At 39.2% G+C, this 19,342-nt stretch overlaps 1 protein-coding gene across 2 annotated transcripts in view; it reads left to right on the forward strand.

Annotated features, from left to right (window-relative positions):
- The window catches only part of ITGA8 (integrin subunit alpha 8), a 191,623-nt gene that overhangs the window by 131,454 nt on the left and 40,827 nt on the right, over positions 1–19,342 (forward strand). For both annotated transcript variants that reach the window (XM_075587420.1, XM_075587421.1), the window contains 5 exons: positions 2,657–2,737; positions 4,530–4,635; positions 5,532–5,690; positions 11,431–11,562; positions 14,724–14,837. In XM_075587420.1, the coding sequence (XP_075443535.1) occupies positions 2,657–2,737; positions 4,530–4,635; positions 5,532–5,690; positions 11,431–11,562; positions 14,724–14,837 (592 nt within the window). The remainder of the gene's footprint in view (positions 1–2,656; positions 2,738–4,529; positions 4,636–5,531; positions 5,691–11,430; positions 11,563–14,723; positions 14,838–19,342) is intronic.

A 19,342-nucleotide genomic window follows, 5' to 3' on the forward strand; every position in this document is an offset into this window, starting at 1 on the left:
ATTTGAATGCAGCAAAGACACTGAATGTAATGGCAATAGTCCACGTGTCACAGTAGATAAAGGGTTAACATACCATTGATGTGTAGGACTCTGCCATACCGGACCCTTATGCTGCAGCACTGTTCCTGGTCATCAAGTCTCCATGTGAAGGAGAAGTGAAATACTCACGGATGGCTGATTCCTTTGCTGCGTGCAGCACGCTCAATATTCAAGTAGAAGTTGAAATCCAAGGATTCCTGCGGTGCACAGCCAAGTAGAGTAGGGGACCAGCAAGGTGTGGGTTAAAAATATATATTTATTGGTACAACATGGTATAGGGGACACACACTCTGATGCGTTTCGGACTGGTATAGTCCTTAGTCATAGAGCTTATATTTCTAGTTTTCATTTATAAGTGTGTACTTAGGGCTAATGTTAGTCCCAAGAAAAATATCGGAGCTGAAATGAAAAAGGTATATATGCTGTGTGCCAATCCGATATGATGAAGATCTATGAAAAAATATATATTATACTGTATGTCCATGTAGCAACTCCTTCTCCCATCCACCGATAAGAGTATATAATGAAACAGACGGCAACTGGCTAACCTTGATAGCACCAATGATTGCCTGTGAATTACTCACGGTTTACCCATGATCAGTCCTGAGGGGGAAGGAGAAGGAAAACGAAGCGCTGTAGAACTCACAGCTCCGAGCTGCGAAACAGCTGATGAAGAAAATAGACGGTTGAATCTGAGCCTCTTCAATAGACTGACTTGTGTCCGTCAGTTTCTCCGGTCTGAACTCCGTTGGCGTCTCTCAAGCACCATGTGTACGACGTCATGGAGAACGGACCGCCGGGAAACAGCTGATCACTGCGCAGCTTCACTTGGATGATGTGATCTGCGCCGTCATGAGTGATCTTCAGTATAGCGTGCATCTATGCACATGCGCATAGGCAGGAAAAGGTCCCAAAGGGACAAAACAGGAGCACCACAAAACGGATTGATGGGCAGGCAGGATACTAAAATAAAAAAAGTTTATTAACTAAAAAACAATAACATGAATAGTCCTGGCAGGTACTCTGACGCGTTTCGCACGCTGGGCGCTTTGTCAAAGAGTAATCTGCCAGGAAAAGGACAATACAGATACAGGTGAAAAATAGCTGTTAAAAATCAGTCAATCAGAATTAAATGAATGAATGCAGCACTGTCAGAGTACCTGCCAGGACTATTCATGTTATTGTTTTTTAGTTAATAAACTTTTTTATTTTAGTATCCTGCCTGCCTGCCCATCAATCCGTTTTGTGTTGCTCCTGTTTTGTCCCTTTGGGACCTTTTCCTTCCTAGTTTTCATTTATGTTTGTGATATCGTACATGTAGGGACCTTTGTGCAATAATCAGTGTTCGACAAACCTATACATTTGCTCATGTGGATGTAGCATTGGCATTTGTGTCTATTGTTATTTACATTTAGTGTACAGTAGTTGTGTTTAATATTTCATAGTACAGTTGTATATATTATGATTCTTTATTATGTACATAATATCCAGCATTGACCTCTCAGTACTCTAATGATTTGTATTAGATGTAACAGATGCCAGTCTCTTAACCCATTCCTGCTGGCAATACACAACTCTTCCATGTGGCATTGTCTATCTCAGCTCTCATAGCAACTGACCACACACCTGATGCTATGATGCGTATTGCATTTTCTTGTTAGGCATTAAAAGCCACTTCTATACGCCACGGATGATGTCATCACTTAGGTTGTCAATTGACCTTTACCCTGACGTCTGGTCTAATGTGTATAAAATGGCACAGAACCTTATGTGAGCTTGAAAAAGGACTGCTGCCTGAAACGTCCCCTTTTGTGGTACCACTATTACTGTATGTAGCGTAAGCAGACCTTTAATATTTTTTGCTTTTATATAAGGGGGATTTAATAAAATATTTTGTAATTTTTCAATTGAACCCAGGGTGTGCTGGAAGGTCGAGGTGGTGGCCGGTTCTCTACACACACCCTTAATAAACTACAGCAGTGATTCCCAATAGGTGGTTTGTGGGGTGCCTCCAAGGGGTTTGCCCCCAAAAATCTGTAATGGCAGATCCCAGGCAGTATAGTTGGTTCCTGAGCCCGTGTGAGCACTGTGCACTTTGTAAGGCCTGAAACTGCACTTTAGCATGGGTGTAAGCAGGAGCTTCATAAAGTTGTTCCACACAATGCTTTGCATCCACAATGGAAAGGCATTGTGAGCATCTTTGGGAGCTCCAGCAGTAATTGATTGCTATACCACCCATGCTGTCTGCACACACTGAGGTTTGTTTTGAGCCGCAAGCTTAGGACACTATACTGCCTAGGATCGGCCAAACTGTTTTGTTAGCCAAGCCTGATGAGTTGGCAATAACATTTATTAATTAGGGGTTCAAGGGACAAATATTTTCTAGCTGTGACTATCTGATTGTGTGTATGGACCATGGAGTGCTGTTCTCCAACCTAGACTAAAAAACTTTACAACATGATGGGGGGTATTTAAAAAAAGCATGATCATGGTTATCACACTTTTGTGCATCTCTCCTACAGTCTGTCAAATTACTATTATAACTACAGTATTGACTTATTGCAATTGTTACCAATAGAAGTCAATTATAATGCATGTAACGCTTTTTGTTTTACAGTTCCAACAAGGACAATCCCAATAGTAATTTTGTTAGCCTACAAATTAACATCTCTGCTGTGGCCCAAGTACAGATAAGAGGGTAAGTATGTAATTTATGTTAAAAGTAAGCAAGTGCCTCAATTATATGTCAGTGATAACGGTGGGCCCTTTCGCTGGTGTTTTGCCTTTGCTTTTATGTTTTATTTTGCTGGCAATTGATAGGCTTTGGCTTTGTAAAAAAATTATGATAAAAAACACCCCTCAAAGTAAACCATGATTTTAGTTTAGTTTTAAGTGGGAAATTGAAACTTTTGTGCATAGGTTTGTGAGTTTTGAATTTGTAAACCCAACATTTCACACTGTTTGTATATTTAAAAAAAAAACAATTTGAATCCGTGAGTGACACTTTCTTGTGTTTTGACTTGTATTTCGCTCTGACTAAAAATATGTTCCCGGAGTTCCACCTCTGCATCTGAAACGTGACAAAAGTTTGGAGATGTAGAGGCCTATTTTTCAAAGTATTCCGGCTGCAAAACAAGGCTAAAACTGATCCAATATAAATGCGCTAGATTTATCAAAGATAAAAATTGATCTATTGATTTCACAAGAATTCCTTTTCCCTTGATAATTATGGAGCTATTTTTTTGCACCAGCCAGGAGACTTTTTGATTAAGTAATGCTATGGGTCTGTTAATCATACATAAATTAAGGTGTCCTGTGTTCTTTAAGTTTTGGGGAGTTGAGATCAGAACTAGACAAAGCAACCAATTCGTCAAACCTCTGAAATCCCTGTGTACAGAAATGTAGGTTTATGCACGGTACTGGTCAGGGGAATAGCAGTCTACATCCTGTTTGATAGCATATGCAGGCTTCTGAAATATGCTGTGTCTGCTTTCTTTCTTTTATTAGTACACACCCAGAGCCTTGGACTTTGGTGACCCCACAAAAGTGTAGCACGTCCAGACATTATGTGCTGACATCACATACTGTAAAATGAAACAGGTTCTTTATTCCCGGAAGGGAAATAAAATTGGAGACTTCTGCAACAAAAAGGAGAGACCATTAATGGAAAAAAATAAAACAATAGGTTAGCCAGTTGGCTACATGTTATTTACTTTCAAATGAGGCTTTGCTGTCTTTCTTTTATGAGCTATTAAAAAAAATAACTAGTAAGTTTCAGTTTAATTGTAAATAAAATATATCGGGACTTACAGTTTTTAATTATTCCATGGAAAGAAAAATAAACAACATTTAATGGTAACAAACAATATTTCTATACTGCCGGTCAATTCTAAAGTGCTTCCTATTTTTGCTGAAATACAAGCAACATAGTTCTAGTACTCTGGTTTTGTATGGCAGCCTCCAAAGGCAAATATAGGAAGAGGAAATAAGTTATTACTGTTAACCGGTTACAGTTGTGTAAACTGAGGGATAAAAGGATTTGCCCAAGATCACATAAAGTATCAGTGGCAGAGTTGGTAATGGAATTTACAAGGTTGTGTGTTCTGTTCCAGCATCATTACCCTACACATACTATAGTGTTATCTCACTCATGTTCTCTGATCACATTTATTTCTGGTATGCATGTGTACCAATCTTGTTCTCTGCTTTCACATTTGGCCTGGACAGCCTATATATCAAAGCATTTCTCTCTACTCTGTTGGTTACTTAACGGTATTTTTGTTTATAGAATTATGAAATATTTCACATATTTGAGGGATAACAATGATTAAAGTACTGCAGTTATGATTACAGGAATATAACTTTTTTAAACTCCTTCCATCATGGATCCATCGTCCAGCCCATCCATCAATGTGGAGCACGTAATGAATGAGGATTACACATTTCTACATATCCACAACCTGGCTGTAATCATTATGTGTGTGTTTCAGGGTATCCCATCCTCCTCAGATTCTTTTACCCATTGCTAATTGGGAGCCCAAGGAAAAGCCTACGGAAGAATGGGAAGTTGGACCATTGGTGCAACACATTTATGAGGTACCACTTATTATATTATATGCTTCATGAATGTTATCATTGTAAGTTGGCCAGGAGACCATTGACACATCAAGAAATGTAAATGGTTTATACTGTAGGACAAGAAATGTGCAAACTTGTGCAAAGTCATTTCAATTGCCATTGCCTGTCAACAACTCTCAAAATTACTATTTAAATCAATGGTTGAATCAATTAGCTGTAGCTATTTATTCTGTCAGTAAACCCAGAGAACCCATAATAAACAAGGGGTAACTGTGTTATAAACTGCTATACTGCTTTCTTCCCAAATCAAGAAATGGTCAATTTCCAATGTTTTTACATGCTCATCCTCCTTTAAAGCAGTACTGTGCCTGTATGTGTGTATACACATATATATATTATTTTTTTTATATATAATATTATTATTTGATCTGAAGAGGAGACCTGAGCAGAACTATGATACAGTGTGCTCCACAGCAGCCACCATAAAGTCGCAACATCATCGGAAGACAATGTCACAGCTTTCATTTGGTTACCCTGGGGCCATATTGGATTTTGCTTTTGGAAAGGGCAAATTGTTTTAAATGCACAGCACTCTGTGGCCAAACAAAACATAGTGAATGTTCTATAAAACAAGTGCAGTTCTTTTCCAGTCCTGGTTTGCCTTTTAGGGCTTTGTTGAACTGTCAGCGTGTAGCTGTAAATAAACCCCATTATAAGCCCCATGGTCTAAAGTAATGCTTTAATCTGTGACGGATACTTCTTTCTTGTAGTACAATAGCTTAGAGTTTGAGGTGATTATCTAAACAAGATAAGAGCAGATAAAATTATGACTAGAGCTCAAAGTCAAAGAGCTTCACTTTGTGATGTCAGGTGCATTATAGTAATGAAGATTTTTTTTGTATTTCTCTGTAAAGCTGCATAATATAGGGCCAAGTGCTATCAGTGAAACACATCTCAGTGTGGGATGGCCCCACCAGAGTCGTGAAGAGTTTCTCCTGTATGTATTTCACATCCAAACAGAGGGTCCACTAAAGTGCCAGACAAGCAGCGCTATCAACACCTTCCAAATAAAGGTATGTTCAGTATGCAAAGTGGTTTAAATATACACCTTCTCGGCAAGCTCAAACCCCAATCCCACAACATTGTATATATATATATATATATATATATATATATATATTTGAGTCATTTGAAGTGCTACTGGGTTTGTCACCTTAGGCTTGTTTAATAGTTGTCATGCGCGCGAATGCTCGTGCACATGAAGCACACTTTTTGTGTGTATAGACTTCAGTGCTCTGAGCGGCAGATGGGCGTGGCTATGATGCACACGGGTAGGCGTGGCCATGACGTCACACCCTGATTGGGGACCCTGGAGGTAGAAATAGCGGCAAAACCGGTAACCATCTCAAAAAGACTTATTTATGCAAAATGTTGGCTATTATGTCCAATACTGAATAAACTATCAGCATCTCTTGACTAGGAATACTGACCAAACGTTACTGAAAATATTACCGCTCTGGCAACAAAAATGAAATTGTGAAAAGGACGTTTTTTCCAGAAATATTTATATAGACGTTATCCAGCAGTACTGCTTTCAATGTTGCTTGTGTGTGGCACATTTTCCTACCCCCAAACAGAATGAGGTACTACAAATAAAGTCACTGCAAAGTCTTGGCCTGGAGCGCTTACTTTTAATATATGAAAAGCTTTTCTGCAAAAGACAAAAAATTCACATACACAAATACACACACACACACACACACACACACACACACACACACACACACACACACACACACACACACACACACACACACACACACACACACACACACACACACACACACACACACACACACACATAATATACATATACCCTGATTATACCCTGATTGAGCAATAGAGTGTGACTTTGAGCGGCAGCAGCGCGAAAAGACTCTATTCAGAGTCTTTCCTCCAATCTGCCGGCTCAACGCTCACTGCCGTGCGCGCGGGCGAACTATATAAAGTCAGGCTTTAACACAGCCAATTATAAGTGCCGCGCGTGCACGGCGGAGCAACCATGTGCACTATATTACGGGCCTTATGCGTACAAGAGACAAAAAAACCCCAATGCTACATCCATTATGACAAATTATTAAAGTACATTACTAAGTATTTGTATTCTTTCTTCATATATATGGCTCATTTAGTTCAATACTTTGGCCAAAATATTTGAAGTCTACAACCACGTCACGGTCAGTTCAGCACCTCACTACCAGGCACACTGGTCGGCACCGGAAATTGGGACCACCCAGAAGTCGGGCCCAACTTATGCACCCACCCACCGGTTCGGCGCGGCCAGGGCTGCAGACAGATTTCTCAGGGCCCAGGACTAGTTATGACCGGACACCCCCCTCCACCCCCATTTCACACCCCACGAGCCCCCTCTATTTCCCCCCCTCTTCCCATGTATTTCTCTCCACTCAGTCTCACTCCCTCTCTCCTCACTCTCCCCCCACTCTCACTCAATCCCTTCCCGCCGCCTTTCATGTATTTCTCTCCCCTCCTCACTATTACTCCATCTTTTTCTCACTTCCTCCCTCACCCCTTCTCGCCTCTCACTCTGCCCCCTCCATCAATACTCCACTCTCACTCAGTCTCTCCAAATACATATATATATATATATATATATATAAAAATCACCCCCCAAATACATATAAAAAAAACCTACCCCCCAAACACATAAAAAATAAAACCCTCCCCCTAATACATATAAAAAAAACACCCTCCAAACACATATAAGCCCCCCACACCCCAAATACATATAAACAAAACCCTCAACCCCCAAATATGTATAAAAAACAAAAAAAACACCAAATAAATACATACAATACTTAGAAAAAGAAGGGACCGCAGTTCCAATATCAACAGGGCTCTACAGCAGGGGTGCGCAAACTTTTTGCCCTGTGCCCCCTGCCTGCTTTCCTCCACTGTTTGCGCCCCCCCCTACCTAGTCTGAAGCGTCAAGTGACACAGCAGAGTCATGTGACACCACGTCACGTGACCCCACGGCGTCATTTGATGCCACATTGCCATGGCGATGCATCACCCAAGCCGACTGAGTCACGTAAGGGAAGATATAGAGGCTTCGCGCGGTCCCCCGGCATTTAATTTAAATGCCTTGGGGAAGAGCGTGGGGCCTCTGTAACCGCCGCCCCCCCCCCCCAGTTTGAGCACCACTACTATAATGTACACAATTAATGTCTCAAACTTCATTTTATATAGGACATATAAAATATGCTATCATAACATTTGTAATTGCAGAGTATCCAAATAGGCATATAAAAAAAAGTCATTGTTACTCCTAGATTGAAGAATAACCTTAATAATAGTACCCAGAGGAGTTGTCCATATAACACCACAAAGTGGGAAACATGAACATCCTCACGACATTAAGGTAATATCTCCTGGCGTTAGACTTGAGCAATGTCTTCAGAAAAGAATGAATATCAATAATAGAATCTCTTCAAGTTCACTCACGACCATACTGTTTGGATATCCAAAGGTAGCACGCTCACGGTTTGTAGTCAAATGCAGGAAGTGGAATCCCATTGGGCAACGGATAAATGGTGCACTGCTGAAAAGAACAATGTAGGCCGGATTGTTCAAAAGTTATTAAAAATAGTTATTGGACCATCAGCAACATATTAAAAAATAAAAGGAAAAACAAGCAGAGAGAACCTCTGATGCGTTTCGCGCAGGTGTGCTCTCTGTCAGAGGTTCTCTCTGCTTGTGTTTCCTTTTATTTTGTAATATGTTGCTGATGGCCCAATAAATCTTTTTCATAACATTTGAGCGATCCAGTCTCCATCGTTCTTTTCAGCAGTGCACTGTTTATCCTTTCCCCTATGGGATTCTACTTCCTAAATACAGACTTACCTTAAAGATGGCCTCTGGTTGGGCCCAACGTCTTTGCCCGGCTGCCGAACCTCTCGTTACTGCCGGGCCCGGCTCACCCCCAGCTGTGGGCCTTCCTCACTGACTGTTCCACGCTGAGCTTCTGACGTCGGCTCTCCCCTCCCTGTCGGCGGCCCTGGGTACGGCACCGGACACCGCTCTCCCAAGGTCAAATTCTTGAGGGGAGGGAGGAATGTGTGTGTTTTGAAACGGTATGATTCACCTTCGTTATTTTTAAATACATTTAGGGTATTATTGTGTGTGTGTGTGTGTGTGTGTGTGTGTGTGTGTGTGTGTGTGTGTGTGTGTGTGTGTGTGTGTGTGTGTGTGTGTGTGTGTGTGTGTGTGTGTGTGTGTGTGTGTGTGTGTGTGTGTATGTGTGTATATATTGAGTGTGGATTGTGTGTGTGAAGCAGAGTTGGATTTGAGAGGAGGAGGATTTGAAAGAGGGAGTGGGATTGAAGGAGTGGGATTAAGTGAGAGGAGGGGAGCATTGAGTAAAAGGAGGAGGGGGAGAGTGAATGATCAACAGAGGTGGGGTAAGAGAGGGAGGGGTAGAGTGAGGGAGAGCGAGGGGTGGGAATGAGGGAGAAAGGGAGTGTAAGAAAGGGAAGGGAGAGGAAGTGTAAGAGTGCAGTGTAAGAGAAGGAGTGGGAGAAAGGGTATATGTAAGAGGGAAAGGGGGTGTAAGCAGGCCTGCCCCAGGTTATGTGCCAACCTTAGGCAAGCACTATTAAGGCCGCCCCCCATTTCTCTGCCCCCCCCCCCCCGCCCCCATTTTCTTTTCCGGCCACCCCCTGCTTCGGGCCTAGGGCAAACACTTTTGCGGGGGGGGGGGGGGGGCGGGGAGCATTTTCTCCTTTAACTACCACTTTTCCTCTTCATGTTGCCACCCCCATGAGACACGCCACCCTTTGGCTGTGCTTTACCTACTTACTGCTTAGAGACTGGCCTGTAAGAGAGGGAGGGGGAGAGGGGGTGTAAGAGAGGGATGGGAAAAGGGGTTGTAAGAGAGGGAGGGAGAAAGGTGGAAGACTGAGAGGGAAAAGGTGATAGAGAGCAGGGAGTGAGGGAGGTGAGGGAGCAAGAGGGGGGGGTGAGTGAGCAGTAGAGGGGGTGTGGGAGAGAGAGTAAGAGGGAGAAATACATGAGTGAACGAAGAGGTGTGTGAGAATGGGGGAGTGTGAGAGAAAGTGGAGGGCCCAGTAGAAATTTTAGTCCTGGGCCCTGGGAAAGCTGTCAGCGGCTCTACATACTGTAAATAATATTTAGGAATCAGGATCATATAGCTTTTTTCTCCAGATGCCTGGTACTTGTTGCTTTATGCTTGGATGAAGTATGCTGTCGGTTTGACTAATTTCTCTTTTGGGATAATATTTTTCTAGGAGTTTTACAATAATTGTCTTCCTGATCATGCTCAGATTTCTGCATTGTCATTCTCTTTAGTGTTTCGAATAAATCAGTCATTCTATTAGAGATGCACATTGCCCCTTATGGGATGTGTGAGATAATTCCTTGTCATGCAGCACAGATGTTCTACACATGTAGAGTCTAAATCTAATCCTTGGAATATAAAGCTTTGCTTTATTTGCATACAGTATTTTTAGAAAGTCAATGCTGCTATTAAGTTTTGTGTCTTTTCTTTTTATCTTCTTAAATGACAAGTCACAAATACTATTGCTGCATTTTCCGTTCTGTGTTAGTCAGATAAAAAACTAGATTATTTGCAGGTTGAAATCATTTTTTAGCTGCATCAATGTTTGAAAGTTAAAGTATAAATGTTGTATTAATACATTGAAAATACCCCTTGTGAGAATATTCACGTCTCAGACAGGTCTGCAACCCTGCTTTCCCCCGTTATCTCTTAGCATACAGAGCTTCCACTGCAGCCAGGGACTCTGGGAAATAACATGCAAATGAGCACTCAGTGTCACCTTTTGCTTCTAATCCATTTTACCATGGAGCCCTATTAAATATTGTATTAACAAGAATTTTCCAAAGAGCCACAAAAAGTGTCAATAGTACGTATGTCAAATAAATCAAATAAAAATGTTTTGATAACCTTAAGTTACAATCTTTCAAACCTCACATGGTCCTTCATCAGGCGTACACAGAAGGTAGTGAAGAGAGATGGGATCTAGTTACAATGGATATGAAAAGCAAATGAGTTATTATGACAGGGTGGATGCTGGAAGGCTTAATAATAAGGTATCATACTACCATCTCCTTCTTTCTACTTTGTGACTTTACTACATGGAAGAAAGGACCAACACGGCTACCCACCCTTCTTTCTCCTGTACTGCATAATATACTGTATAGGGGTACATTGTCAAACCATTTCTTTGTTGTTTTTGGCTTGTGTAAAGTTACTGTGCTCCTGTCATTAGCAAGAGAGATAAAGGAGAAGAACAATAGGTTCCATATAAGAGTCTAATTACAGACAACGTATACATTTGTCACTGGAAACAAATAAGTAAAACATACTTTAAGGGCCATTGGCCCTTATTCTGTAAGGTGTGATAAGCACAGATGACCTGCTGTCGCAGGGAAGCCCCATTAAAGGCAATGGAGCTTTTCATGAGATAGCACATTATCTGCACATATGACACCTTACAGAATAAGGGTCATTGAATCTTGCTAAGGAAGACAGTTATATGCAACCTGTATAGTTTTTTAAAACCTTTTTCTCTCTCACATTGGAGGTTAATTATTCAACTGCAATATTGCTGCTCAGGGCACTATTGAAGTCAATGGGAGTTTCTGTGCAGTAGTTCCCTGATCTGCACTATTGGAGTGTAATGAATAATCCCCATTATGGACATTTTCAGTTAATTTCTGGATGAGTAAGTAATGGGTACTTTGTTTCTTTTTTAGCCAAATGAACCTGAAGATACCCCAGAACTAGCTGCATTTTTGCGAAATTCCAGTGTATCTCATGCTGTCAGCCGCAGGGACACGGCAGTGGCTGAACCACTAAGGCACATCACCATACCTACTAAACGACTGGTGAGAAGGCAAAACGCAACAAGTATTGTCATTTACAGTATATTCTGCTATGTGCTTTATTATCACATTTACAGTATATTCTGCTATATGCTTTATTATCACAGTTACAGTATATTCTGCTATATGCTTTATTATCATACTTACAGTATATTCTGCTATATGCTTTATTATCATACTTACAGTATACTCTGTTTATATGCTTTATTATCATACTTACAGTATACTCTGTTTATATGCTAATTATCACATTTACAGTATACTCTGTTATATGCTAATTATCACATGTACAGTATACTCTGTTTATATGCTTTATTATCATACTTACAGTATACTCTGTTGATATGCTTTATTATCATACTTACAGTATACTCTGTTATATGCTAATTATCACATTTACAGTATACTCTGTTATATGCTAATTATCACATGTACAGTATACTCTGTTTATATGCTTTATTATCATACTTACAGTATACTCTGTTGATATGCTTTATTATCATACTTACAGTATACTCTGTTGATATGCTTTATTATCATACTTACAGTATACTCTGTTATATGCTAATTATCACATGTACAGTATACTCTGTTTATATGCTTTATTATCATACTTACAGTATACTCTGTTGATATGCTTTATTATCATACTTACAGTATACTCTGTTATATGCTAATTATCACATTTACAGTATACTCTGTTATATGCTAATTATCACATGTACAGTATACTCTGTTTATATGCTTTATTATCACATTTGCAGGATACATTCACACATCAGATTTGCAGTAATGACACATTGGTCAATTTAACTTACAGTACTGTCCAGCCCCTTCTTTGCCGGGGACAACAGGGCGTGGCTTTGCAAGGCCCTTCCCTCATTTATTTATTGTGCTGAGAAGTTTTTATTTGGCTGTGTAAGGTCAGTCTATTTTAACAATGTTATTTGGACTAAGATTAGAAGTAAAGATGACTGCATAGCCAATAACGGTACTTACTGCCTTCTAACGGATTCATTTCAATATGAAAACTAGGAAAACAAGCAGCCATAATTAAGAAGTCCTAATTGAGAAGTCCTAAACGACCCCACTATACGTTTTTCTAACTACCGGTATTACTGTATTTAGCAAATTGATCATGAATAATAGTGTTATTTTTATTATTATTATTATGTTTCACGGCAACTTCACAAACTTTAGCCAGAATGTAGCGAAAATAGCAGAAAATGGTAGCACATAAAGGGCCGCGGGACCTTGTAAATTCACTTTTAATGCTAGGAAATTGGTTTGTTTTGTGAAGCTAGCGGTTTTCGGAAAAAAAAACTACACCAAATCCCAGCATATTTTGTCTGATTCCCAAACTTCAGATAAAAATGTGCACATCTCTATGTCTAAGGGCAGAAGTGCACATACAACTTTAGACCATTTATTTTTTTAATATAAAAATGTTGAGTTGCACAGCACAGCTACATTTAGGATAATTGCTGTTGATCCTGCCTGGAAGAAATTCCACATCTTTACATGTTAACTTTATGAACATATTTGTGTATGTGTGTTTATTTGTATTTTAATTCATTCCTTAAGGAAATGTTTTAATGTTTTGATTAAGATTAACTCAGAGATATCGGACAATCTACACCAAACAGTATTTTTCTAATCTCCCCCTGTTTTCCCTGAGATATGTAAAACAATTATAGTAATTATTTTTTTCTGGTGTACAAAGCCAGCTCTGGAGCAGCATTGGGTAATATCTACATCGCACTTATCTACAGGAGTTCACTACACATGTTATTTAGTCGTGAGCACATTATTAGTTATTGTTCAAGGTTCTTGTTCTTGTAAAGCCAAAAAAGATAATGTATTACAGTCCTATTAGCCAATTGCTGCAGGCAGGGCATTGAGCAAACAGTTTAATAAACCCACCATAACATTTTATATATATATATATATATATTATATATATATATATTGGTTATTAACTGCTTAAGTGCCAGTCAAGCTATGCAGGCCCTCTCAAGATGAGCCTAGATAGTGTAGTCTAATTGGCACCAAAGCAGTTAAAGATAATCCAAAACCACTTACCCATCCATATTGCGCTCCTCCAAGATTTTTAAGGTCAATGACCCCTTGAACTATACCACTGTAATGCTCCAAAGGGCCCAATGGCCTATTGTAATTCACCACCATCTAATTAACTTGACAACCTATTCTCAACCTTGATTGAAGTCATTGATTATCTTGGCATATTGCAGAAATCTTTAAAGCTTGTCTTCTTTATCTTCAAGCTTTATATCGAACGCCCTATCTTACACGTTGTCTCCGAGCCTTGAACTGAGGTGTTATGTAAGGGTGCGTGAATATGCTCAAATAAAATGTCTCCCGTATGTGTTCATCTAGCTTTGTATGTAATGTCCAGAATACAGAGAAATGAATCTCCCAATGGGTGCTACAAAAATCCGGAATAGATGGCAGCAATATAGCAACTGGGTGGGACATATATTATTAATTAACCCCCAATCACTGTGCATTTGAGGAATACATGACTCACTACAAAACCTAATAGAAATAGACCTGTATATTGAATAATGGGGTATCTAACTAGGAAATACGGAAGTGAGCCTACATAGGGTAGACCAACCCCATAAATCAAGCTAAAGGAACCCCCAGGTCTATAGGTTTGGAGCCCTATGTAAACATCAAAAAAACACAGTTACATTGTATACAGGGCAAGGAGAATGAGTAAACTCACATGAAATCTCCTCAGAAATCCACAATACCCAGGAATGGCGTGCATCGATCCAGCAAGCAACAAAGCAGCAAAAATAGAAAGAAAAGGTAGCGCACGGCAAAAATAAAGGGCTGGAGGCAAAAAATAGAAAAATATAAAAATATAAAAATGCTTTAGTTAAAGTGCATAATAGCCTAAGCTAAGGTGAACAGAAAAGAAAAAGGTATCCCTAACGCGTTTCACGCCGTAGGGGCGCTTTATCAAAGGGTTATGTGTTATGTGTAATGTGTTCAATATTGTGAATCCGAACCATGAGTGGTTTTAATCTCTTGTTGATCTTACAGAGGACTAGTTCTGTATGAACAAATAAAATGACATCTCATGCAGTAGGAAGTGAAAAGAATGTCTAAAAAATGTTTTTTATTTGTTTTCGCAGAATTGCACAAATGTGAAGTGTTTAACAATCGCCTGTAGAGTGGGGCACTTACACGGGGGCCAGAGAGCAGTACTAAAAGTCAGATCTCGGTTATGGGCACAAACATTCCTACAGGTAATACCAAAACACAATTACATCACACGATGTGTGTGATATGTGTAATGAAAATGCTGTATCGTTTTGTAATCTCTCTTGATTAATACTTCCAACATCAGAAAGGTTGAAGACGAGAGCTAAGAATTCCATCTCAAGCTAAAGTTCAATATTATTTGTTTGCAAATTCATTCAAATTATTCTTAGAACATTTTAGATCAGACCAGCACTCATAAAGATGAAAATCAAAACTTGCTACCTCATTAGTTGATTCCAAAAAAATAAATGTATTACAAAAAAATAAATTTACCAAAATCAATTTAATCACGGCAAATAACTTTATTACATAAAGTCTAATAGCAAGTTTGACAATAAGAGGTACATAGTCACCAAACGGATCTCCAAAGCAGCACTAGTGTTTCAGGGCTTCCTTGCCCTTTCCTGATACAAATTATTCTGAAAACAGTGTAATGATTTTGCATGTGATTTGATTCATTGCTCTATTGAATTTGCACAAGAGCCATGATATTTTTTTAAAAGGCCAGATTATTATCCAAGCAGGGTTGCCACCTTCTGATGAATAATAACCCAACAAGTTTTGGGGTGGTCAGGATTTTTGTTAAAAATGGACAAATAAAAATAGCGTATGTTTCATTAACTAGCATAATGATGCTCCAATCAGTAATTATAATGTAACAAAAACAATACTCTTAGAAATTCCCCAAAAATATGTCATTGTGTCTTTTTGATTATACAAAATTGTAGAAGACTACAAGGAGGTCAAAGATGTGGGTCCCCCAATAAACTTTACAAAATATCATGGATTTTTTACTTCTAGCTTACAGAAAGAATGCAATGTTAAACAGAAACTATTTTCATGATTTATTTTGTCGTATCATTCTATCGACATTTCAATCTTCTTCAATTTTTAGGTTTTATGCCCTAAATAAGTTATTTTGGGGGAATCGAAATATCTGCAAACTACTAGTAACAAAAGGGATAGACAGCACTCAAATTGACAATAAACCAAATGCAGGGTACAGAAGGAACAAAGAGGACCCTAATTCCTCCCAAATAATAACCAAAATATAAAATTGTGTTCCAGCACTCACTGGCTGATAGAATACTATAAAATGTGGGAATATTCCAAAAATGAAAAAAGTTTAATAATAGAAGCACAAGATATATAAAATTGGAACAATGCAAGTGAAATCACACACGTACAAAAATTACCCTCTAAATGAAACAATGTGAGGAAACAACATAGGGGAAGGCAGGGAAAACCACAATGGGGAAGTGGGGGGAAAAACAATGGGGTTGGGGGAGGGATATAGGGGGGCAACGATGGGGAAGGGGGGGGGAAACAATGGGGTTGGGGGGAGGGATAGAGGGGGGTAACGTTTCGGGGTTAAGACCCCTTCCTCAGGCCCATTCCATCAGGTCCAATAGGACCAAAGGTACTTTCCTTACACTGCGTCCCCAACAGACTGAGTTGCCCCCCCTATATCCCTCACCCATCCTCCTTTGTCATCACCCCCACTTCCCCATTGTGGTTTTCCCTTAAGTATTACAGTATGTCTTTCTAGTCTCAATTTGAAAAACCATCAATCATGACCATAGTCATTACAATTCTCAGAGAAAGTGTTGGCTAGGTGATTGCTTTGACTTTATTTGTACCTCTCATATGTTTGTCAAGTGGGACTTGTTTTAATGGTTTCTGTAAATGAAGTTGCTTTCAATTAGTACAACGCATTGTTTAATTTTGCATAAAACTGGCATTTGGATTAAACGATTGAACTTCGATTTACTGCTTTTCACCCACTCTTACCACTCTGTTACAAGAGAGGCCAAAAATGCTTAGCGTGGTAGCCAGAAGGCTGAAATGGACGACAAAGCAGAGAAGAGATTAACAATTTGTGTTGAGCTTTTCCAGGAAATGTTTTATCTGCAACAATCAACACTGCTGGTCTCCTTGCCTCTTGGGCAGAATTCCCTATCACTGTAAAAACCTCTCATTTTCACTGCGGATCTCAGATTCATTATATGCATTTACTGGATTATTATTTTTTGGAGAAACAACAGCCTCGAAGAGTTCATTATAATAGTGCTTATTGTCTTGTGGCCAAGAAGAGCTATTTCTGGATACACATCAAAATTAACTTGAGACTTTTTAAACAACCAGATGCCAGCAATTTAAGTTATATGCACCAGTTTATATTTTCGAGCACAGTTTAGAAACTACACAGCACATGCCATGACCGTTTGATATTCCAGGGACAGTGAACAATGTTCTGGTGATATCTGTTCCATTCTTAATTTACAAGTATGTGTACAAAGGCTGTTTATTTTTAGCTATCATGCTGAAATATGTTAATATATTTGTATTTGCTACAAAATGTTACAGTAATGCTGTGTAATATGCCTTACATGCAGTAATCTTTTCTCGAACAATATTACACTTAATATTCCCACCTTAAAAAAAAATCCGAAATGATTTCCATTTCCATCTCAGCTAAACTGTAGGTGGGCGACGAGTGACTAAAATAAGGGTTGTTAGTGGGAGAAAGGGTAAGCACAGTAAACTGGCATTGCACACAACTTTGGATAACACTCACATTTCATCCAAAATATATTGACCCGGCTCAATCCAAGTCACGTCATACAGCATTTAAAAAGAAGTGATACTCAATATTAATGCTGGTGTTGACCCATGGAGAGTTTGTTATCCTTTATGTTCCGCTCACAGCATGTATGGCTCTTTCTCCACCGTACTCTTGATATAATTCTCTTCACCCCCACGTATGCCATAAAGTAGAGAACAAGTTGGCTTTCTTGTTTTGGAACCCATTAAAAAAAGGCCCTTGATGCTCTTATAAGGGACTGGACGTTTCCTACAAAGTACTACCTAATGCATTGCAAGCAAATACACATGACTAAACGATGAATAACTAAAAGTGAGAATAACTTTACTTTAGGTGAAAAACAATTCATATATTCTAAACTTAAAATATAAAAATGTAAGGGACACTAAACCACACAACTGTTTAATGTTTATAGAGATTAATTAACCTGGCTAGAGTTAAATGCTGGTAATACTGGTCTTCCTTGAGTTTTGTGAGCTGAAGGAATTGCTTTTGCTATATTTCTGCTTTAGAATCAGTTAAGGTTATATAAGTGAAGATGCATTAAGTACCAATAATATGAACATGCTCATAATAACGTGGACTTTGCTTTCAATATGCCAGTTCAGAAGATACTGGAGGTCAACAACACAATCTTTTACACTCAACAAAAAATAAAGTAATTTGTGATGTGATGGATTTTATCATGGTTAACAGTTACAGAAATATTGGATTATGTGGCATAAAATGTGATTTCCTCATTAGTAGCTTGATGCCTACACTCAATGTCATACAGAATTTAGCTTCAAAGGAACAGTCATAATAAGTGTGGCCCTACCCTTGTTATCACCACTGATAAGAACTATAGCTGTTGTGGGAACTGAAATACTGTATCTGTCAACCAGAGCAAAATGTGGGAAAGCCTCCACTGGAGCAAGGGAAAAAAAATCAGATTTGAGATAAAAGAAAAGCTGTGTCTCTCAAGACCACTATATATAGTTTTAAATAGTTGAATCCAAACAAAGGAAGAAAGGCATTAAATATGTGCGTGTGATACAGAGTCTGTGAAGAATTATTTCAGGAAGAGAAGCTATAAATTATTCCAGTGTTATAGCTGTATGTTAGATTTGACTTTAATTGGAAGTAAATGTTATGCACTGTGTCGAAGGAGTATCTAGATTTTACAAATGTTTTTCCCTAACTGGAGATAGAATAAGACTTTGGATCTGGGTTGTCTTCGGATACATGGCAAAATGCCAGGTATATATCACATTTCTGCATACAGTACTTGTTCATATCATGGAACTTTATTCCTTTTTAAGATTCAACGTCTTATATCTGTGTTTTAGTAAATGCCTTTTGGCCCAATGAAGCACACATTTCTTTTCAATCAATGGAAAAATAGTTTTAACTATTCTAATGATAATTTGCTCTAGATAAAGAAATACATACTTGAATTAACAAAGAAAATACCACACGCTCGTTTGACTCTTTGGTCCCTTAAACCGTTTTGATGCCGGAAGTGCAGCGAGATTACAATCGCATGATCACTTTGGCTGCAATCACGTTTGCGGCCGGCCACTAGTGACACTCTGAGGGAGTTATGCTCTAAAGCTACCATTGACTTGAATGGGAGTCTCCGTGCGCTAGCGCCTGATAGGGATTTATGCTTTCCAGTGTGTTAGTGCCTAAGGGAACAATGAACGCAATCTCCTCCTAGAATATGAGCAGAAATAGCATGAAGCTCCCTGACTGTCATAAGGCCCCTGATGTCCTAGGCCTTGTGACCTTCAGGTAATGTCATAAGGGCAGCGAAAACATTAAGACAAGTGTCAAAACAAGTCACAAAGCCCCTGGGGGGGGGGGGGGGGGGGGGCACGAGGTGGTTATTATTTTTACACAATT

This window comes from Ascaphus truei, chromosome 2 (genome assembly GCF_040206685.1).
Source record: "Ascaphus truei isolate aAscTru1 chromosome 2, aAscTru1.hap1, whole genome shotgun sequence".
NCBI classification, from domain to species: Eukaryota; Metazoa; Chordata; class Amphibia; order Anura; family Ascaphidae; genus Ascaphus; species Ascaphus truei.